At 38.5% G+C, this 21,706-nt stretch overlaps 1 protein-coding gene across 1 annotated transcript in view; it reads right to left on the bottom strand.

Annotated features, from left to right (window-relative positions):
- Positions 1–21,706, bottom strand: part of SYNE1 (spectrin repeat containing nuclear envelope protein 1) — a 288,306-nt gene that overhangs the window by 80,312 nt on the left and 186,288 nt on the right. The window contains exons 88-96 of the mRNA XM_066179079.1: positions 20,942–21,085; positions 17,336–17,530; positions 16,153–16,293; positions 11,464–11,631; positions 10,525–10,686; positions 9,108–9,302; positions 5,039–5,212; positions 3,030–3,221; positions 2,388–2,435 (exon numbers count right to left, since the gene is read on the bottom strand). Of these exons, the coding sequence (XP_066035176.1) occupies positions 2,388–2,435; positions 3,030–3,221; positions 5,039–5,212; positions 9,108–9,302; positions 10,525–10,686; positions 11,464–11,631; positions 16,153–16,293; positions 17,336–17,530; positions 20,942–21,085 (1,419 nt within the window). The remainder of the gene's footprint in view (positions 1–2,387; positions 2,436–3,029; positions 3,222–5,038; positions 5,213–9,107; positions 9,303–10,524; positions 10,687–11,463; positions 11,632–16,152; positions 16,294–17,335; positions 17,531–20,941; positions 21,086–21,706) is intronic.

Genomic DNA, 21,706 nt, shown 5'->3' with positions numbered 1-21,706 from the left:
CTTGCCTCACTCACCTGGTGCTCCTTATGCTAACAACTGAGATGGACCGCTGCCACCAGTGACCCTGGCACCAGCCACAGAAACAGTAGAGTTTTGCTAAGTAGTAGAAGGTTAGGTGTAAGATTTTAATTTTGGGGGATGATGAGTGTACTGAAGTTGAAAGGACTGATTAGTGTTAGAGGATATGAACTGTTAAGAGGAGCAAAACAAGCAAGTAGTACCTAGTGCTGGAAAGAACCATTAGCCCCTGCTTTATGAGATTTGTTATATTAAGGTTTCAGTTTGCAGGTAAACTCTGATACTTTATCTTGTAGGAACAGGTTTCTAGAAAAGCTGACGTAGTTGGAGTGTGAACAATGTTATTACAGAATGTCAGACTGGGCGAAGAAAATAGTATGTGAGAAGTAAAGAAGGCCTGGAATTATAGCTTTTCTATTACAAATTAGGAAACAGACAATCTTCCTGTAATTTTTTTGGGGAAAATCTGCTTAATTTTATATACTTTAGTGACCACAGCTATTCAACTTGTAAATTTCTTTAGGGAACAATATCTAGTTCTTTGTATTTGTGCAGGTTGTTTGATTTCAGTTACATTTGTGTCTCTTTTTCTCTGGGAAGAGGACTGAGAAGATCCAGTTTTGGAATTATACTGAGACATATAATTAACAGTCTCATAGTTCCTGCAATAGCAAGGACTGTAAAAGGAATTGTGGCATTTGTTGATGCAACGAGGTTTTGCAAATATGCTACTGTACATACTTTTTAGATCAAAAGTATTTGTGAACCAGATTTTATCGTTGTCAAATTACAGAATGTAAGATTGAAAGAAACTTACATTTGCATTTACATTTGCATTTTCATTTGAGGTCTGTCTGAAGGAACTGTATTACATTTCCTTTAAACAGCCAGGGAAATACAAGCCTGAATCTGTCATTACCAGCAACTGTCCAGTCTAGCACAGAAATAAATGGAAAATCCCTGAAGAAGACTGGGATGAAATCAGTCTTTCAAAGGATTTCAGAATTACAAAAACTTATATAAGGCATACTTTTTCTTGTGAAACTGGAGTAATTCCTCCCCCTTACATCCTTTGCAATAAAAAGTAAAGAAACACTATCTGTTTTGTTGAGGTATTTTTACTGCTGAATCTGTTCTACTTTGTTTTTTAAGGAGTCTGTTCAGTTTCATTGCCCAGAGAATAAACAGTAACAGACACAATATTTTGTGTTAAATACAAAGTGCTACCTTTGGAGACAGTATATTCCGGAACACTCCTGTTTCAGGATGTTTCTAATTAGTTTCCCTGCTTTATTTTACGAATAAAGAAGTTGGTCTCCAAGTCACCTTTTTCTGTATCACTAGTGACATTCTTGTGCACAGGAATAACAGACAGGCTGAAATATACTCTAAGGAAAATATAGCTCAGTCTTTATAATAGTCTTCCAGTGCCACCTGGGGGGTTCCTTCTTTTAGGAGGAGGCTGGTCTACACCTCTGGGCAATTAAAAGGTTTTCAGAACAGCTGGAGACATATGAAAGTCTGTGTTTTTTACATGCATGAGCAACAGTGCTGTTAGCTTCGAATGTCTCTCAAGGTAAATACTGGCACTGGATAGAATTTGGGGCATCTGATGCTCTTGGCCTCAGTCCTCAGTGTTTGGAAAATGGCATTATAGAACTTCTCATTTGAAAACAAACTGCTCAGTGAAGATTAGAAGATGTTATACTGCCTATGTTCTTACATGATCTGTAAATGAAGTCAAAGTAAGGCTTGAAATTCATAAAGAAACTTGAGTCTTGCATTCATGCACTATCTTAAATTTATATTCTACATCTGGAAGTTATTTTGTGGTTATTTTTAGATACTAGAAGATCATCCAAGAATCTGCTTTAAGAGTTTAAGAAAACTAAATCACATCACTGCATTTTAAAATATTTTAAAATTTTGCAAAAAAATCTGTGATGCCTTTTCACTTCACAGGTAATATATGAGAATGAAGTATCATGTTCCTACATGGTGTATATGACTTTTAGTTTGCCTAGTCATGAGGCTTAATAAGCAAGAATAACATTGAAGTTACTTCATCTTAGAGGTAATAGGAACAAATACCTGGAGGTTTCCTTTCTTTTTTATTTCTCTATTTTTCTGAAATTATGCGAAGTTTTAAAGCTATGCAGTTGTTTTGGACTAAAAATAGTTCTTAGAACATCAAATGACTTTTCAAGCTAACCTCTCAGTAGACTTTAATCTGCATTACAAGCCAGAAATCTTTGAAGCTTATCATGTTTAATTTGCACAGCAAAGCCAAGAAAAGAAGTAAAAGAAAAGGGGCGGGGGGAGGGAGTCACAGCAGGGCAAGCAAATTCAAAACCAGTCAGTCACATTACATGGTTGGGTTTCTTGTATGTATTCGGTTCTCCACATGCTAGTTTGACCTAAAGAATGACCAAAAGCAACTGTTAAATACAATGAATTAGTGGCAATGAGCAGACCAAAGCTGCTAGGAATAGAAACCTAGGGCAAGAGTGAGGTTAAATGAATTTTTTTGCTTATATAATATTTTACTTGGTATAACAACGCCACTAAGCATTAAAATGTAATTTAAAAATGTTCCCCTATGTTATCTGTTCACTCTGCTGTGCACACTGTAAAAAAGCACATATTTACAATCATTCTTTGATTGGGGAGAGTAATCCTGCCCCAGACCATACAAAATCTGAACAGACTGGAAACAGGAATAGACTATATCCAGATCAAGCTAACCATCTATCTGTTTTATTATTGTCCTTTCAGTGAAGATACTGAGGTTAGGATAATTCTACCATAAAGCGATGTTAACTTGAAAATTATCAACTAAAGCTTTCTAGACAATTCTTTATTTTGGAGTTATAACTCCATTTACTAACTAAAGACGAATAACTCAAACTGAATCAGCGCAACACACTCACTCTTTTTCCCTGCTGCATAAAGTTGCTATGAAATCCCCAAACTTCTGCCCACCATGGAAACAGCTGAAAGGAGCCACTCACCCGAATGTTGACCTGTTTGTCGTGGAGCACTCTCTGCAGCTCCAGAAGGCTGCCCTTTAGTGTCCTGAGCTTCACAGCCAGCTGCTCTGCCTCGTCCTTGGTGTGAGCCTTCCCTTCCATAAGCAAGTTCTCGTTGTGCACAGACAACTCTGACAAGGCTACCACCTTCTGTTCTATTTCAACCAACATGTTCTGCAGCAGCAAAAACAAAGACCCGAATTCATACATTTTCCAGCACTTGTCACGTTTTCAGGCAAGACGACCTGTGGCCTACCTCACCCGTTGCCAAACTAAGAGATAGTCAGATTATCATTGCTTTGCCTTCCAGTCCCATTCAGAGTTCTTTACAATATGCTTGCAAATGTTTGCATTTGCCATTTCAGTTTGAAACCTTTTTCAAAAAAAGGAAATTAAAAAGTTACTTGAAACAAATAATATATTGTAGAGGAGATAGATGCTCTTTATTTGCATATTAAAGGTAAGGATGGCTAAGAAGCTAGACTGGCATCCATTAATGACAAGAAATGAAGCACGCAGGCAGAGTTACTTCTTTCCTCTTCTTTCATTTACGTGTAGTCAAGTGCTTCTTACGTCCTCCTATGTGTTGCTCTGGCTGTGTTGATAAGCTTCTCTTCTCACTATTTCCTCTTTCTGATTGGTGCATGACGGACTTAAGGATTTCTGTATAATCCTCTTTAGTCTAAAGAGAGACTTAAAGTGACAAATCTCTGGCATGTTTATTCTCAAAAGCTACTTCCCTGACATTCCATTAACCATTCATGTATTAGAGACATCGTGCATATTTTGATCTCCCAGATTCAATGCTCAAACAAGTCTTGCTCAGAAACCGAGCCTGACATCAAATGCTTTTGCTTCCATAGCAACTGTCAAGAATGAATTTAGAAATATTTCTCCTGAAGGAATATGTGCAGAATAAGATCAGCAGAGTCTCTCGGAAGTGGAAAAAACATATAAAATTTACTGCTTTAAGATTTTAAGACGCAGCAAAGGAACAGCAGTATTAACTTTTCTACAAAGTTAACTTTTCTTTTTGAGTTTCCCACAGACACATATTTTTTATGTTAAAAAAATGCTGTTTTGTTAAAGTTCATAGGGTTTATCTACATACGAAAAAGGTCTCTCAAGGACAGGTGATGAAAGAACTCCTGAGACTAAGCACAATGAAAATTTAAATGATGAAGTGTTGTCAGTGAAAATTCCTCAGACTTGCATGAAAATTAACTCTTGTTTATCCTAAAATAATTGAGATCCTCATTCTTAAATAAGAAAATGTAGGATTTGTCCATCTGTCTCGTCTCTTTTGTAATTTTAATTATAATGATCCTATATGATATAATTATAAACTATAATTTAAAAATAGAAAACTCCCACTAATTTGAGAACCTGGGTGTTATGAATGATCTAAGTCTTGTTAATAAAAGTGTTTGCAAAAACTCTTATGGCAGAAACATGTCTTTCCTTGGTTGTTTTAGCATTCTGAGTTGATTAATCTTCAAGCCAGAAAACCACTAAATACTGATTATTATCCTTTATTTTTGCATGTATGTAAGGATTATTCCTGAAGAAAACACAGCACTATCCCAGTCATCACTGCTAGCGCCAGTATGTTCCTCAGAAAAGGACCTGTAGGAAAGTACACTGCAGGTGTTTTCATACCTATCAGGTGAGCTGTTCAACTATTTCAGCTTGAGGGGAGCAAAACCAGTAAGTGAAGCAAATACAATGCCTTTAAACTTAAACAAAACTACATCTGAAAGATGTGGGACTTCAAATCCCTCTGCAGTCAGGACATTTTGTTTTCCTACTGCTATGTTCACATGGGCTTTCTGAAGTGCTGTTTGCAATCTCTAATGAGAGAGAACAGGCTGTATTTTGTTTCACAAATCTTTGAGGAGGCTTACCAAGCATATAGAAGATGCTAAAGAGCTCAGAAACTTCTCCACAAATATGCTGGCTCCTTCAACTCAATAACTGTCTTAATATTTTACCTGACAGTCTACCAGCTGTGCTTCCATGTCCATAGGTTCTTCAGCAGGAAGCAGAGTGGTGTCCAGCGTTGCTCGGGTACTGAGTAGCCAGTGGTCAAGTTCATCAGCCTCACAGCGGTACCTCTGAAGGGCCTGCTCCTGCCGCTGTTCTTCGAGCTGCTCATTCAGTTTTTCCTAGAGGTACAAATTATTATTTTACTTTTTAGGAGAAATAAAACATAACAATCACCTCTAAAAAGCTGTTCCTGTTATTTTGCATAAATCCTATGCAGGATTTCTAAGCCATAGTAAGACTTATCTTTTATAAAATATTATTTCTTTTAATTGATGAGTGCGTTTTTCTGATGACTGAAATTCTGTTTCAGTTCAGTCAATTTATTTCTACTTTCTCCAGGAGAACACTGCTATTACGGTTTTCTAAAGGTGAGGTCTTTTCTGCCTCCTTTTGCTGCTCTCCTGTGGGTTTCCTCCCACATTGATTCAGTTTGCTCAATTAGTACAGCACTGTTTCCTTAGGGAGAAAGATGCACATGGAGAAAAGGAATGCACAGAGCTGAGAATGGGTTGCAGGAGAGCAACTTTGCCTTTTTTGGCAGCAGGCTGTTAGTCAGCTTTACTGTCTGTCAAGAGAGGCACAAGAAGGGTACTTCCAAGACCAAACAAAGTACGGGATCCCTGAGAGGATTCCTGAGCCATGGGGTGTGGAAGGATATTAAGCTTCAATGGCTGCTTGCTGCAGCATCAGCATCACAGCAACACAGATGTCCCAGTGTTGCAATAAAGTGGATAGGAATCAGTTTCTTCATGCAGGAAAAGCCAATTCTTTATTCACATAACTCATTTTTATACAGTTTTCACAGACCTCCTGTCCAGCTCTGATTGGCTAGTAGTTTTCTTGCCACTCAATTCATTGGTTAGAAGGCGTATTTGTGTGCATGTGCTATGTCTCTCTCTTTTACTCTTTTTTTCTTTGTAGATTCTCATGGGACAGATCTATTGTTTATGCAAGTGCAAACTTACCTTCCCTACTAGAATAGGTAGTTGTGTTAACTGCCCTCATTCCTATGATTTTTCCTTAAGGGAACTTACAAGCTAGTGCTAGCTTAGCTAGAGTAGCAAGGCCTAAACCATATTATAAGACCTTTCTTTTATAATATCTCTACCTGTCTGCAACACCCCGGGTCCATCCATCAGCTCATCCATCCATTGGAAAGACAGGGAGTGATCAGCAAGTCTTGCTCACCCTTTAATTGTCCAATATGAATTTGAAATCTGGCTGAACAGCTGTGGCCAGAGGACAGTGATCAGTGGCATAAAGTCTAGTGAGTGGCCAGTAATGAGTCTCAACAAGTTTGCTAAAGACACAAAATGGGAGGAATAACTGATAGGCAGAGGGCTATTCTGCCATCTAGATGGACCCTGAAAGGCTATAAAAATGAGCTGACAGGAAGAAAGGAAAGTTAAGGTTTCAGTTTGCAGGTAAACTCTGATACTTTATCTTGTAGGAACAAGTTTCTAGAAAAGCTGACATAGTTGGAGTGTGAACAATGTTATTACAGAATGTCAGACTGGGCAAAGAAAATAATGTGTGAAGCCCTGTACCTGCAGGGAAGCAACCCCATGCAGCAGTACAGGCTGGAGGCTAAGTAGATGGGAAGAAGCTTGACAGAAAAGAACCGGGAGTGTCCTGGTGGACACCGGGTTGAACATAACCCAGCAATGTGAGAAAGAAGTCCAGTGGTGTCTGGGGCTGCTTTAGGAGTGTTCTCACCAGAATGAAGGAGATGATCCTGCCCCTCTACTTAACACTGGTGAGTCCACACCTGGAGTACTCTGTCTAGTTCTGTGCTCCCCCACACAAAAGAGATACTGAGTTCTGGAGGGAATAGAGGGGATTTTGTGAATATGAAAAAAAGTAGGATGGTCAGGGGATCCTTAGATGCATCAGATAACGTGAAACCTAAGCATGGTGCAAATATTGTGGAACAAGGGGAAAAGATTGTATTGGATCTGGCTAGGATGGAGTTAACTTCATTGCAGATTGCAAAGTGCTTTGCAGCTGTGGTTAAATCTGTGCTGATAACACAGCAATGTTATGGCTACTGCTGAGCACAGCATAAAGGCTTTCTATCTGCCCCTCACAAAGGCCAATAGGCTGGGGGTGGGCAGAAGGTTGGGAGAGGAGATAGCCAGGATAATGAATCTGAACTGACCAAAGGGATACTGCACACCAGATGAGATCATGCTCATCAATAAAAGCCCAGGGAAAGGGAGGGAGGGGCATTTGTGGTTGTTTATGGTGTTTGTCTTCCCAAGAAACACATGCAGAGCTTTCCAGGAAAGTAGTTAAACATCTGCCTGCTGATTGGGTAGTAGTGAATAAGTTCCTCATTCCCTGCTTGCATGCACAGCTTTTCCTTACCCTGTTTAAGCTGTCATTATCTTGATCCATTAGTCTTTTTGTCTGCCTTCTATTTTTAACTCATCTCAGGATATAGTGAGGGTGGGTGTTTGGCTGCTGGCAGGGTCAACCTACAACACTTTGTAAGGAAATTCAGATTCAAATGTTCAGGGCAACTTCCTCACACAGAGAAAGGTTTGCATAGCTTTTCTGCATGCTCAATTAAAAACAAAAGAATTGATGTTAGAATAATTTAAAGAATAATGATAGTTGTTAGATGTCTTAAATAATCCAGGCCTGAACAGTTCTCAAATGCTAGTTACTTAAATTAGGTCCAAAGAAAGAACAATACTACCAGTCCACGCCCTCAACAACAAAATATTTTCATTACCTATTTTATCTTTATTTCTACATTTACTTCCCTGGGGTGTTTTGGAAGATTTTTTTCTGTGAAATCAGAGCTATGAAGTACACAGGTAAAATTACTGAATGTTGTCTACATACCATATATATTTCCTAGCCAGGATTATTAGGCAATACTTGCAGTGTTGTGTCAAAGATTCCTAACTACAGTTAAGAGTAATATATTTGACTCAAGCTTTATCTTAAAATTATTAGTTAGCATTTCCTAAGTACTACCAAGATGTTTGTTAGATCCTATATGGGGTGCAAGCTATAAACAGCTAGATTCCCATTTCTACTTCCAACCCCTTATTTTTAATTAAAAGCTATTTTTCTTCCGGGAAGGAAAAGCTTAGCGTAACTTTGTTATTTTAAGACTAACAAAGATATTTTCTAATGACCTGTTCACTGTCCCAGGTGACTGGACAGAACTAAAACAGCAGAAGCACCCTGAGACTCTCCTGTAATCCAGTGTCTTAGTTGCTCAGCTGGCAACTAAGCACCACACCTTAGATCCACACAACCAATTCTCACTCTGCTTCTCTGAATCAATTGATCATAAATGAAAAATTTCATGAAAATATGAAGGCAGTGGTTGCAGTGTTTGTGAATTCACTGCTGCAGTTCTTAACAGTATAGAAATAAAGCTGCCCTGCAGTGTTCAAAGTAGCCAAACTGTAACCAGCTTTAGCATGATTGCATGTTCTCACCTGTATAATATACGCAGCAACATTCCTATGTGTAAAAGGCTTGTAAAAATCCCCTTAGTATTAAAGGAGTTTTGGTAAAGTTGATAGGCAAAGAAATAAAGGGGTGCATCTTCCATGAAAAAAGTGTGCATGCAAATCACTGAAAAGATGAGTGCAGACAACACAAAGATTTGGAAGAGGAGCTGTTTCTTGTTTTAAGCTTTCCCTCTTCTCGTCTCGCAGCTTGAAGAGGTGACTCCTCAAAAAACATTGCAGACAATGTGAATTTTAATATCTGCACCTAATTTATACACACACAAATATATACATAGAGCACAGATATATATATACACACATATCCATATGGATGTATATATAGCCAGAAGAAATTGCAACATATATAATGTGTGCGTGTTCCAAGTTCTTTCTGGCTGCTTACCACTTAGCATTAAGATGAGGGGCTTGCTAAAAAAAGAATGGTAATTTTTATTGAAAGAAATTGTGAGAAATACACAAAACTGAAAATTAATTTCTTTTTTATGGTGACTAAAAATATCGGTGATGTTGTTTCTTGTACCTCTAATAGCTGTCGTTTTCCTAATGCCTTCATTCGAATTGTGGCCATTCGTTCTGCCAAGACTGTGAGGGTGGACTGCAATGCCATCTGACCAGCACCTTCTGCATCCAGTGGTTCTGAAACGAGCTCCTGGGCCAATGATGTCTGAAGCTCACTGATTTCTTCTTGCAACATTAAAATCTCATCCATCAAAGCCTGTTTAGAAATGAGAGCAGAGAATGCATTTGCTTCATATCAGGAGACATAGACTAAATATAAAATTCAAGGTAACTACCCGGTGGGAGCACCAGGAACACAGAGCAGAGCAAAGCACCACTACCAGTATGGCAGAGACAGTATTCCATAAGGACTGAGTCACTGAGTCCCGCTTTTAGTGCCTTAAGTCAGGATCATATATCTGGTTACTCAAATATAGATTTAATTACATATCTTGAATGTCAAACATATCACAAGGAATTACTTTAGAAATTGGAAATTAATTCTTCCAATAAATTATCTGTAAAAAATATCTGTAGGGCATTCTAGTATTCACAGTAAAGATAATAAACAAGTAAGTGAGTGTGTGTTTGTGAGAGAAAAATAGGAGCATGTTTTAGCTTCTAGCCTAAAAACTTTCTACGGGGACAAGAAACATCCAGCAATAGATGTATGGTACCATCCTTTTCTAGGTATCTTGAAAACTGGTTCATAGGATAAGAGTAGGAAGTTATTTTGCATCAGGGAATAAATCTCTGAGTACTCACATCTATTGCTGGATGTTCCTTGTCCATATAGAAAGTTTTAGGCTAGAGGCTAAAACGTGACCCTGTTTTTCTCGCATAAACACACACTCACTGGCCACACCAGATAGATACAAGCAATAGGATAGACGCTTAGGTGATTACAACTTAGAGATATGTCAGATGCATTACATAATAAAGTATTCCCTTATTATTCAGATCATTATTTCTTGAGACTTCCCTTGTGAGAGAATTTTTGTGTGCTTTTGGTACGTTCTGTTTAACAAGGTGAAAAATATATTTTGATTAATATATAATGTATCAGTATTAGCTACGATCTTAGTAAATTTGGCAACATTAGAAATATTCTCCAGCAATGATGCTGAAGAACACTATGTATAGCTGTCATTGGAAACAATCTTTTATGAAAGCTTTTGCTGAAAATTTCAATTGGACTCTTATGATCTATTCTATTTCTTTCAAAAAGGCTCCTTATTAAAAGAATTCCCATTACACCAGCTTTAGAACAGCAGGAAGCCCAGAAAGGGAAGACATACAGTTAACAGAGAAGGTTCATGCAACAAATGCATATGTTTGAGGTATCCAACCATGACGAAGGTTACTGTCAAAAAAACAGAACAAAAGATTTGCAGAGGCAATGTATGCTCTCCCTCTCCTCTTCACACGTAAGATTTTACCTGATGTTCAGCCATCTGGCTCTCTGGGCTTTTGGCTGGTTCCAAACTCTCATTTAGTTTGTTTTCAGTCATTTCCATTTTTGTGGATATAGACTGGAGAGTGTCCTGATACTTCTGTTGACGCTCAAGAGCTTCATAGAGTGTGCGCTGCTTTTCACTGATCTGAAGAAGAGTGAAAAATATAAATTCTGACCCCTGACACAGGATTTGCTATTTAGTCTGCTTCATATGTCCTAGGCTTAAGAGACTGAAGCAAAAAAAACTTGCAACAAGTTTTCAAGAGAAAAAACTACAACGCAAACCACCCATATTAAAAATATTTACTTACTTAAATTTCATTAGTAAAATTCTAGGATCTGCTGCTTAAAAGAAATGGACGTTAATAAAGCAGGGAAAACCTATGCAAATTCTCATGCATTATTTTAGATTTCACGCACTCAAACATGGATATGCACTATTTGCTAGACACACAGTTCTTAATACCCTGTAACAGCTACTGTGCTAACAGAATTAAAAAGAAATTAAAATTTATAGCAAGTGATCAAAACTCTGACCATTTTCGCACATCACTGAATGATTATGCTGCAAACCTATACAGAAATGCGTTGATTCAGTATTTGGAGAAACTGGATGCTTGGGCCTTCTTTGCCTACTCATCCAGCATGATTGGAGATCCCTACTAGATTATGGAATACAGTGTGTCAATAGCCAATATTTCAGAAGCTAACTATCAGCTTTAATGACTCTTATTTTTATTAACGGAGGTCCATCTTGCATAGGCTTTCAAACAAAGGACAAAAATAGAATTTCACAACTAACAATTCAAGGTACCATCTGAAAACCAAAAACCACAGAGTAGAATATTAGCTGAGCCAGTTATTTGAATTTTATTCCTTACAAACTAGCCAACTATTTTGAAGTCTCCAGAAGCAAACTTACCACATTTTTCAGTGTTTCCCAAGAACGCTGCAAGTCATCCAATTTGGCACTAGCAGATGATTCTAAGCCTGGTTCAAAAAACTCCTGGGTGGCTGAGGTGCTGGGTTGAATTTTAGCAGCTTCTATCTGCAACTGTTCAGCAGATAAGGCTTGGTAATAAGCAATGTCCTACAAGCATGAAGTACATTATTGCACTTTCAAAAAGAAAGATACTGCACACTATCACCCCCATAGTGCTCCACTGCATATGTCCATTAAAATAAAGCCCACAAAGCCAAAACCACCTGGAAACCTCTTAATAACACAGTAAGTCAATATTTAACAGTAGCAGACTGAGCACGTTTTGGACCTTCATTATGATGAGGATTTTGGATGTGGTTTTTTTCATGTTCATATTAGCTAGGAGGTGCAGAAGGCAACTGTGGACAATCATGGAAAGGCTGGGAGGGGAAGTGCTCTAAATAGGTGTGTTGTTCCAGCATCATTACAACTACACATGGGGGGGAAACCCATCACAGAAGATTGTGGGCAATGGTACTGTAGGTGGCAAATAACATCCTAATGAACACTATCACAGAGAGAGCAGCAGAAGAACCTAAAATGAATATGCTGAAGGACTGGTAAATGAGGTAAGAAAGAGTATGAAGCATCAGCTTATTTTAAGCTTTCAAACAAACAGGGAGCCTCAACTAACTTATAAAAGATATTGAGAAAAGGGACCAAAAGTGTTGAAGAAATGGGCAAATGTTCCAACCACCAATGAAAATTCAGAGTGGAATTATTTCTCACCAGAAGTTCTATACTTAGTGTACGGAGACTTCTTCAACTGTTGCAGATGACAACTGAAAACATCTACAGAAAATGTAGAATTAAGGAAACAAGTACAGTATCTATACTTAGGTCAGGAAAGCAGACTTGATGACAAGGATTATTTAAAACTGAAACCACGTATGACAGCAGCATTTTATTTGGGAGGTGAAAAATGCTGCCTCAAGAGAGGGTGCAAAGCAGACAGAACCAGGCTCTTCTCAGTGGTGCCCACTGATAGGAACAGAGGCAATGGGCACAAACTGAAGCATGAGAGATTCCCTCTAAATACCCGGAAATGCTTTTATACAGTTAGAGTGACAGAGCACTGGGACAGGTTGCCCAGGGAAGTTGCAGGGTCTCCATCCTTAGAGACTCAAAATCAACCTAATATAGTCCTGGACAACCTGCTGTACATGGTCCAGCTTGACCATGGTGTGTTGGGCCAGATGATCTCTGGAGGTCCTTTCAACCTCAACCAGTCTGTGATTCTTTATGGATGTATAAAAGTTAGGTACTAAACAAGACTAATTCTGAGGTACTGGAACTCAAAGGATAAGAAAGATTCTAATTCAGAACAGAATGCAAATATGTTATCTAATAACATATATGAACAAAACCAGACAGGCTCTGGAAAAGCACAGAAACGAGATCACTCCTATGAAATTGTCCAAAAGTATCTGATGAGGTACATCTTCAAAGACAATAATAGGGAAACCGGAAAAATTTAACAATGAAAGTGTTTCTATGTCCAGGAGCCAGCATGGAATAGGTAATAGCTTAGCACAGCATTCAGGACTGTAATTTCAGAATTTTTCACTCTGACCACAAGTGATCTTTCCAAGTAATGGTGAAAAATTGCACCAGTGGAAGCAACTTTTCATTTTGCCTTGCCTGCAGCTACTGTCCAGCCCTTTGCTAGTCCCCTCTCGAGATGAATGTTTCTGTGACCTCTTAATTGGGTTTTCAAAATGAAGGGCTTATTATCACAGAAAGGGACAAGCAATTCCTTTCCCAAACTTTTCAACTGCTTCCTGGAGCAACTTCTTTTTGGCAGAGCTTTCACATGATGATAGCAGAATTCCAGATGTTCATGCAAGTAAAAGATTTCGCTGCCCCTATAAAGGCCCTAATATCCTATGGCTGTTCTTATGACAAGTAGCCAATGAACATTAGTCAAGCTTTGTTGTTAGATGTAGGGGCAAAAGGGTTTATTTAGATTTCGTAAGATATGCAACAAGGGCTTGTGCGCCCTAGATGAGAATCCCTAAGGGCAAGAGAAAGAATCCTTAAGTAAGCTGTGTACAAGGAGATAGAAAAGCATTTAACAGTGATCCAGTGCATAAGACTAGAATCACAGGATCAGCTGTGGCCTACAGGGCATCGTGCCAACACTTCAGCTTTTCCAGTTCAACTGCTCTGCATTGTGTATCAGCCAACCAAGTTTTAAAAAGTGTGTCAAATTTTAATCAATTACATCTTTGGGTAAGTGCAAAGAGATTTAGCCCCAAAGGATTCTCATTCAGACTACAGCATAGATGAAGTGTCTGGTTTTGCTAAACATCAAAATTAACTGCATTTCAGGACTATTAACATAATATTTTGTATATTATGAAATTCTTCAGTGTTTCCAACATTAATACCTTTGTAGTTCCTGCCACTATGTTGTTTTTAGAGGAGTTTTAGGAAAAAACACATTTTTAAACTTATGATAGTGCTAGAATTGTCACTTTCTTGTATTTCTGGTCTTGTTTTAATCTATTTCAATACATAATCCCATTATTTCACTAATAAGCAGTTGGCTCTTGTTTGATATTTTCAATACTTGTTAGAAATGTAAATAAAGTGTATAGATGTCTGAATTCAAACTAGCTATGTTTCACCATTAAGAGATGCTAGGAAACTGATGAAACACTATAGAGAGTTAATCAGCATTAATTTAAAAAGTGCTAACACATAACCTTTCCTTTCCCAACTGCCTCTTCAGAAGAGTTTTACATTTTTTCCAACGACTAAATTCATGCTATTCTTCACTTTCTAGAGTTCCTGTTCACATTTTTTCTGGCAGTTTGCAGGCGATCTTCCTGTGAGAAATTAGTTCTTAACTCTGGCTACTTTTTAAAACAAAATATTTCCAAATTATTTTGCTGATTTGCTGTAAAAATACAAAATGTTTGTAACTTTCATTTCAGCTCCTAGTTCAGTAACATCTAGGATAGTTTTTTTTTTTAACCAACCTTCTTTCCTGAAGTCTCCCTGGGCATTCGTCATGACCAGCATTGGCAGTTTCATAGCTTCATGAGTCTTAATCTCATGTGAGTGTGAACCTAAGAATTTTGTAAGTAAACCACTGCATTTTGGAATGTTCTCTTCCGTTTGTTGTTTAATACATGCAGTTCATTTCAACATTAACCACACTGAAGAAAACTTCAGCTCTAAGTTTTTAAGATTGTTGTATCAGCACCAACTTCATCTCTCTCAAAGGTCTTCTGCTAAATGAAAGGCATAATATTTTTGTTCAATTTTGCCCTACTAAGTCATTTATTCTAAAACCTGTATTTTAGTTTCAGCTCATGGTGCAACAGCATGTTCTCTGTGTTTTCCTTATAATCTGAGTGACTGGAGCTGTTTGACTTGTTTTACATTTTCAGAGATAAGTAATGAACTGACACTGGCTTTTTTGATTAGGAACCAAACTGCTTTTGCTCCTTTAATTCCTTCATCAATTAATGGTGTCATAAGACTTCTATGTTGAAATATACAGATGCTTTTCTACTGTGAGTAAACTTCACAGGGAACTTTCTGATTATCTAAAACGAGAGAAAACTAGATGAATTCTTCTTATGCATTACAGAACTTTTTTTAGTATGCGATTGATGGTTTTGTCACCACTCTTACTATCTCATACTAGTATTTTTTCTTGTGTCGTATATTTAGCAACTTCTATATAGCACCACATGCATTTCTGAAATTAGCAGAAGGAATCAATGAGCGTCTTCTCAAACTTGTCTAATTCTACTCAGCAGTGCAACACAAGGCGTTCTAATCTTCAAATCTGCAGTGGTCAATTTTGGAAGCAGTCACAAATGCAGAACCAATCAATCAACCACAAAATTCAGACTATGATGAATTCAGTGAGGTGGTGACAGCTTCTAAGGCTCATTTCTAAACTTTTAAAGCATAACATTTTATGTGCGACTTTATGTACATGATGCTCAATGTGCCGGCTCAACATTTACATTCTTATCAATTCTGAGATACACTTGCTCCTATTAGAAGTGCAAGAGCCCTCAGTTCTGATTTAAAAGCTAATGTCTGTTTTTTCACTGATCTGCCCCACTGGCACTTAAAATAGACTGCCATGGAAATGAACAACGTTGGAATGAATAGTACATGAAAAAAAAAACCCCACATGAAAGTTAATAACTGAATTGGTATTAAGTAGAAGGTATCAGGCTGTGATTTCAGTGCCACAATGGCAGTGGTACAGTAAGATAGATGGATATGGACATAATACAATGTTTCATTATGGGGAGTACAAAAAAGCATTTTTTCTCAGGATTCAAGATTCCATTCAGTACTACGGAGAAAATAAAAATTATGTTATAAGTAGAAAACACTGGTGACATTGCAATTGTCACTTAAAATTTATTTTTAAAAATAATGAATAGCTGTAACACTGGATTTATATAATTTCAACTCAGAAGTCAATACCTGTATCCATTTTGAACCAGAACCAGAAGGTTCAGTTTGTTAAGAGGTTAAGCCTCAGATCCTTGGAGCTATAGCTAAACATAATTTCAGAGGATTAAATAAACCACCTGTGGAATGGAACCATGTATGTCTGAGATAAAAGCTGAATGAATGCCAAGAGAGAGGTACCTGGTTAACAGAAGCATCTGTATTAGCCACAGGTGAGGGAGAGCGACAGGCAGGTGGAGAAGATATCTCACTGTTCGTTCCCTCCTCCCCAGACTCCTCAGTGACAGGGGAGAGCAGCGTGTGACAGCGACCAGCAGTCATCTGCCACAGGAAAAGCAACCCCAGAGCACAGGAAGAAAATCAGTTGCCTCAGCTGAGGCTTGACTTAGACTGAGACCAAAACAACACATGGCCAAAATTACCACCACATTAATTAGTCATGCTTCATGCTCCTACATTTACCAGTTTAGAAACCTGTTGAATAAATAGTCTCATTTACTTGTCATACTTCAGAATGAAAATGCTCTCCTGCACCGTAATGGATTTTAAAACACACCGTGGAGCAAGCAACTCAATAATACCAACTTCAGGTTTGCCTAAACATCTCCTAATACAAACTCTGCTGCATACAGAAATACTTTGGAGAGCTACAGAATATTGGACTATTTGTCTCAGTATCCAGGTCCAGTTAAAACAAGAAGGAACAGACTTGAAATATAAAATACACACAACCCAGTATTCAAACATAACCTTCTTCCTTCCCCAGTGTTCCTACAGAGGGATAAATCCTGAAGTCTGACACTCAGAAAAAAACCCCAATAGCATCAGTAGTGTTTGTAATGAGACCCAGTTAGAAACAAACAAATGCAAAGTAAGTCAAACAGTAGGCCTACGGCAGTACTTAGCTTTCGTTTCCAGTACACTCCTCTGAGAATACAGGAGCATACTGTCAATTATCACATCAACATTTTAATGTGTGAAAAGCCTACACATTGCAACATCTAATGAAATAATATCTATTCCGGTTTTGTTTTATTTTATTCCTGCAACTCATCAATTTCTAAGCATTTGTTCTTGCATGCTGAGAGCTACAAAATAAAAAGCACAATATTTGCATGTTATTGCCCACAAATTTAACGTATCTGTCTGGTAAATAACTTCACCCTTTATCAAGAAGTCTTGAGAACCCATACAGAGCAAAATACCGTAAAGGGAAGCTGCAACTTGTTTGGTTTGCCACACTACAGCCATTTCAAAAGCTAAATGTAGATGTGAGCTGCGGCAATTTGCTACACAGGGATGTTGAAATGATGCAAGAGGAAGCAGCTCAGATAATGAGTACAGCGACCAAAGCATTGCTTACCATAACCACCGAGGGATGAGTGGGGTGTGCTGGGAGCAGGTCTGAATCCAGCTCCTCCATTCCCTCGGACAGCCCCTCCACTTCTGTCACTGTCAGCAGCATGGTGGCATGTTTTGCTTTCACTGTCAGCATCTTGCACTTGGAATTCAAAGAAGCAATTTGCTCCTGGTATCCTTTGATCTTCTGAGCCAGCTCCTGAGGAAACATTTTTTCTCCCCTAACGCTGATGCAGCCGGGAGAGGCCACAGGACCGGCAGCATTTCAGCTTCCGCGGCGAAGCGAAGCCGTCCCCTCCCAGCGCAGCCAATGCCACGGTAGCGCTGCCGCTCTGCTGACGAGCAGGATGTCGCCAGCGGAGGGACCCGGCGGGCGCGCTGCGACACCGCAGAGCCCAAGGCTCCGGAGCTGCGGCGGCCGCCCGAGGCTCCGGGTGCGCCGCACCGCAGAGCGCGGGCAGGGATGGACGGACGGACGGACGGACGGCTCACGTTCGCATCCTGCCTGAACCCGACCCCACGTCTGTGAGCTGCACGCTGCAGCAACGGGGAGCGTCTCTCCCTCTTCCTGCCCTGTTTTCCCCCGCCCCCTATCTACTTCCATTTCTCTGAGGATGATGAAGCTCCCCCGCATAGTGCATGCCAGGGAAATGAGGTCATGTGGTGGCCACAACTGCAAAAAATGCCCCATTCAGCTCTCACCAGGAAGAATGAATTGTCCAAACAGTAACTCACAGGGTCTAACAGGCTCAAATGTGATAGGAACAATCAGTCAGATAGTAAGATTAAATGCAGACTGGATCGCTTTTTCTCACTGTTCAGATAAGCTGTATTTTAATCTCGTTTTGGTTTTGTGTAAGTCTACTGAGCAAAAAGTTGAGCTGCACAGGACTAACCTTTCTTTAAAAGGAGATGGGGAAGCTAGCATAAAGCAGACTATATTTTAAACTGAAGGGGGGGTTATGCTTAGAAAATGGTCTATTTATGTGGCCAAACACCATCATAAGCTTAAGATTTTTAGACAAGAAAGATAAAAATGAATAGCATTATGACTACTCATAAGTGTCTTGTCTTCTTTCCTGCCCTCTACTGTTGCCCAGTCCAGTGTCCAGTTTCAAAGCTTTCAATTAACAGACTTCAAATAAAAAATGGTGGAAGCGTTTCATATTTCTGCTGAAGCTATTGTTCCTGTCTCCTTAGACATTCAGTAACAAGTTAGAGTTTTGATCTAAGAAGTGAAAACATTTGTATAAGCTTGCCTACTAAATTGGTGATTATTTGTTCAAGTATATATATTTCTGCTTCATTTTTATATCTGCTTTTACTTCTTCAAAACCCCCAAGTTTTCAAGGAAAAAGACCATTGCGAGTTGCAAGACCTAGTAGGCATAATAATATATTACTACAATATCCTTTCAAAAGTAATTAAGACTACTGATTCAGGCTGATAAATTAGAAGATTTTTTTTTTGGTTGTGTGACACTTTCAGTAAGAAAATTCCTCAAAATTACAATGCAGAACATTCATTGCCAGAAATACCAAGTTAATATTTGAAACAGCTCAGATTGGGGATGACATTTAACTACTTGAGTTTCAATGGCACCTTGTCACTATCTGTCATGTTAGCCATGGACCTCTCTTGGTGCTCCAAAGCTTTCCTTGGAGACTAAGAAAAGTCTTGATTATAAAACATCAAGCAGAATAGTCAAAAACCAAGCTGCAATAAAATCAAGCCACAAATTTAATGTCTAGCAGCTCAAATAGTTATCTGCTCTTTGGCAAATTCCAGTCATTCACAAATGCTCAATGAATGACATATCTGAGCCTCAGCAGAAAATTGTCATTCAGTATACTCTATTCCATCATGTTACTAAGTGCAATGACATTTGTGGGATTAATGTCCAACGCACTGAGTATCTAAAATGCCTCTTTCAACTGAAAACAAGAGAGAGTAAGCAAAAAATGTGATTGCAAAAGAAAATTAAAAATAATGCAGCATCTTAAAAAAGCAATGTCTCATGAGGTAATGCACATGAGGTAATGTATTTTCCATTAATTCTTAAGTATGGTGATACTTGCCAACATTCTTATCTGAAATTCTAAAGAAACCCAGGTCAGTAGACATGGTATCTACTTACATACATGCATATTAATACAACCTTCCCAAAAATCAAGATATAATTTGCTTCTACTTTCTTCCTTCCTCTTATTTTAATTCTAAATATAGCTACAAGAAATGCCCCCTTAAGTTCTTTTACATACAGCCTTTAACAGGGGATGTAGTAACTGATATTTTCTTAAATTAATAACACACCTAACAAACATCTTGACAGACTTGACTTCTGAAGTAGTGTAATAATATATGGTTCAATTATTCACTTAATGTTTTGTTTTTTCACAGCTACTTAGCAGAGAAAACGCGAGCCAAAAATATGCTTATCTCAATCTTTCAAATCCCCTCACCCCTAAATGTGGAAAACTTGCACATAGGAAGTCTGTCTGTCCTGGCTGATCCCAACGAGCATTATCATAAATCTGCTGTCTTCCTGCAGATGTTTAGGACCACTCCTAGCTACTAATCCGCCCATTTTTAATTCCTTCCTGCCTGCAGCATTATTCCTTCCTCCAGAAACATTACCCTGAATCGCTGGTCACTCTCCTGCATTTGCTGTTCCAGAATACTTGAATAGATAATAGTAGCATTCTCAATTCACTTCTAATAAAAACAAAAGTGTTTGTATATGTAAACTGCTCTTGAATTTATACTAAGTAACAGTTGTTACAGCTGAGTAGAAAATGAGCAACACATGTAACATTAGGTTATATTACACACCAGGAGGGATAGCTTTAATTCTGAGGTAAAGAAATGGTGCCATCTGGTGCCAAAAATGACACACACAGATCAGTGGTGCATTTTCTATCCTAGGAATTACACAACAGACAGGTGGAGGTGAAAAGGGCTCAGGAGGAGCTCTCAAGCCAGCACAGCAAGAAGGCTGCACAGAGACTATCATGACTTATTCAAGGGCTGAAAATCCATGAGTTTGTGGGCAGGACCTGCAACTACAGAGCACAAAAATCTTCCCAACAAAGACTTTAAAGAAACCTTGGGAGAGAATGGTGCAGGGTTTTCCTCCAAATCTACTGAGGGCTTCGATTCAAGTCTCTTGGTACTCTTTACAGACTGTGACTGGGATGAAAATGAGCAAGTACTTTAGGATACACATGCGGATATATGTACAAGCTCTTCAGGATACACATATGTACATTTGGATCACCAAACTAGTTGTGATTAACTGACCAGCTGCTGAACTTTGACTTCTGGGACACTCCTCAGTCAAGTTCTAATGTTAACTTCCCCTTAATTATCCAATGCTTTTGTTTATCATAATGTTGTCTGAAGGTTAGGATCTATCTAACTGAATAAACAAATTATTTGTCCACATTGTACCAATACCAGGAGTTCCCTCTCTGGGATTAAGTCCGCTCAACTAGCCTTGAGAAAATCTGAAAAGCAACTCAGCTATCTTATGACTATTGCTTATGAAAAGTTGCCTGGGTCAGTGAGCTGCCATTAAGCCCAATGTTTTTATGCATTTTGGGTCCCATACCTCATTACGTGAAATCTGGACCTGGAGTTCCTGGATGTTCCTGGTTGCTATTGGCTTGTCTTGGATCTCACGATGGGCACTCTCTATCATCTGCTGCAAATGTTTCATTTCTTGCTCATATTGCTCATACTGAACCACTGCTTCCTAGAGAAGGGAAAAAAAGATTGAGTGTCTACATGAAAATTAATTTTCACTTAGTCTAAGCATGACAGATCTCCCTCCTAAAGTATCTGGCACTCACATCTTGATAAGCAAAGCAGGAGTACCGTCAGGAAAATGTCTATTCATAAATATTGTGAATTGCAAAGACTTGAATGGTTTCATTTATTTAAATATTTCCAAAACCCACAGTCCATATAACATGATATTTCAGATTTCTGATGTAAGGTGCTATAACTTCCGATTCCAACAAGTACCTGAACCAAACACACCCACAAGAAGATAGCCTTGCTTAGTCTCATGGTTTTATTATAAAGTATTTTCATCTGCTTTTTCACTTCAGGTGTTCATTTGTGACTGTAAGAAAATCTTAGATTACAGAAAATATGACTGGGAAAGGATTACGAACATTGATTCCAATAATTATCCTACCAGTGTAGTATCAGTTCTTTCTATCATAGCTGCATGAGCAGGTTGTCTAACCCATTTCTTAAATTTTCAGTGTGACATTATAACCTTTCTTACATTTAAGGATGATTAATTATCCTTAATCATCAGAAGTCTCTTCTGTTACCCAACTTGAAACTTTGTAGCTGCACTCTAGCC

The sequence above is a fragment of the Chamaea fasciata genome, unplaced genomic scaffold (genome assembly GCF_029207755.1).
Source record: "Chamaea fasciata isolate MVZ Bird 193981 ecotype frontalis unplaced genomic scaffold, bChaFas1.0.hap1 SCAF_3, whole genome shotgun sequence".
NCBI classification, from domain to species: Eukaryota; Metazoa; Chordata; class Aves; order Passeriformes; family Sylviidae; genus Chamaea; species Chamaea fasciata.
This window is presented reverse-complemented; position numbering and strand designations above follow the sequence as displayed.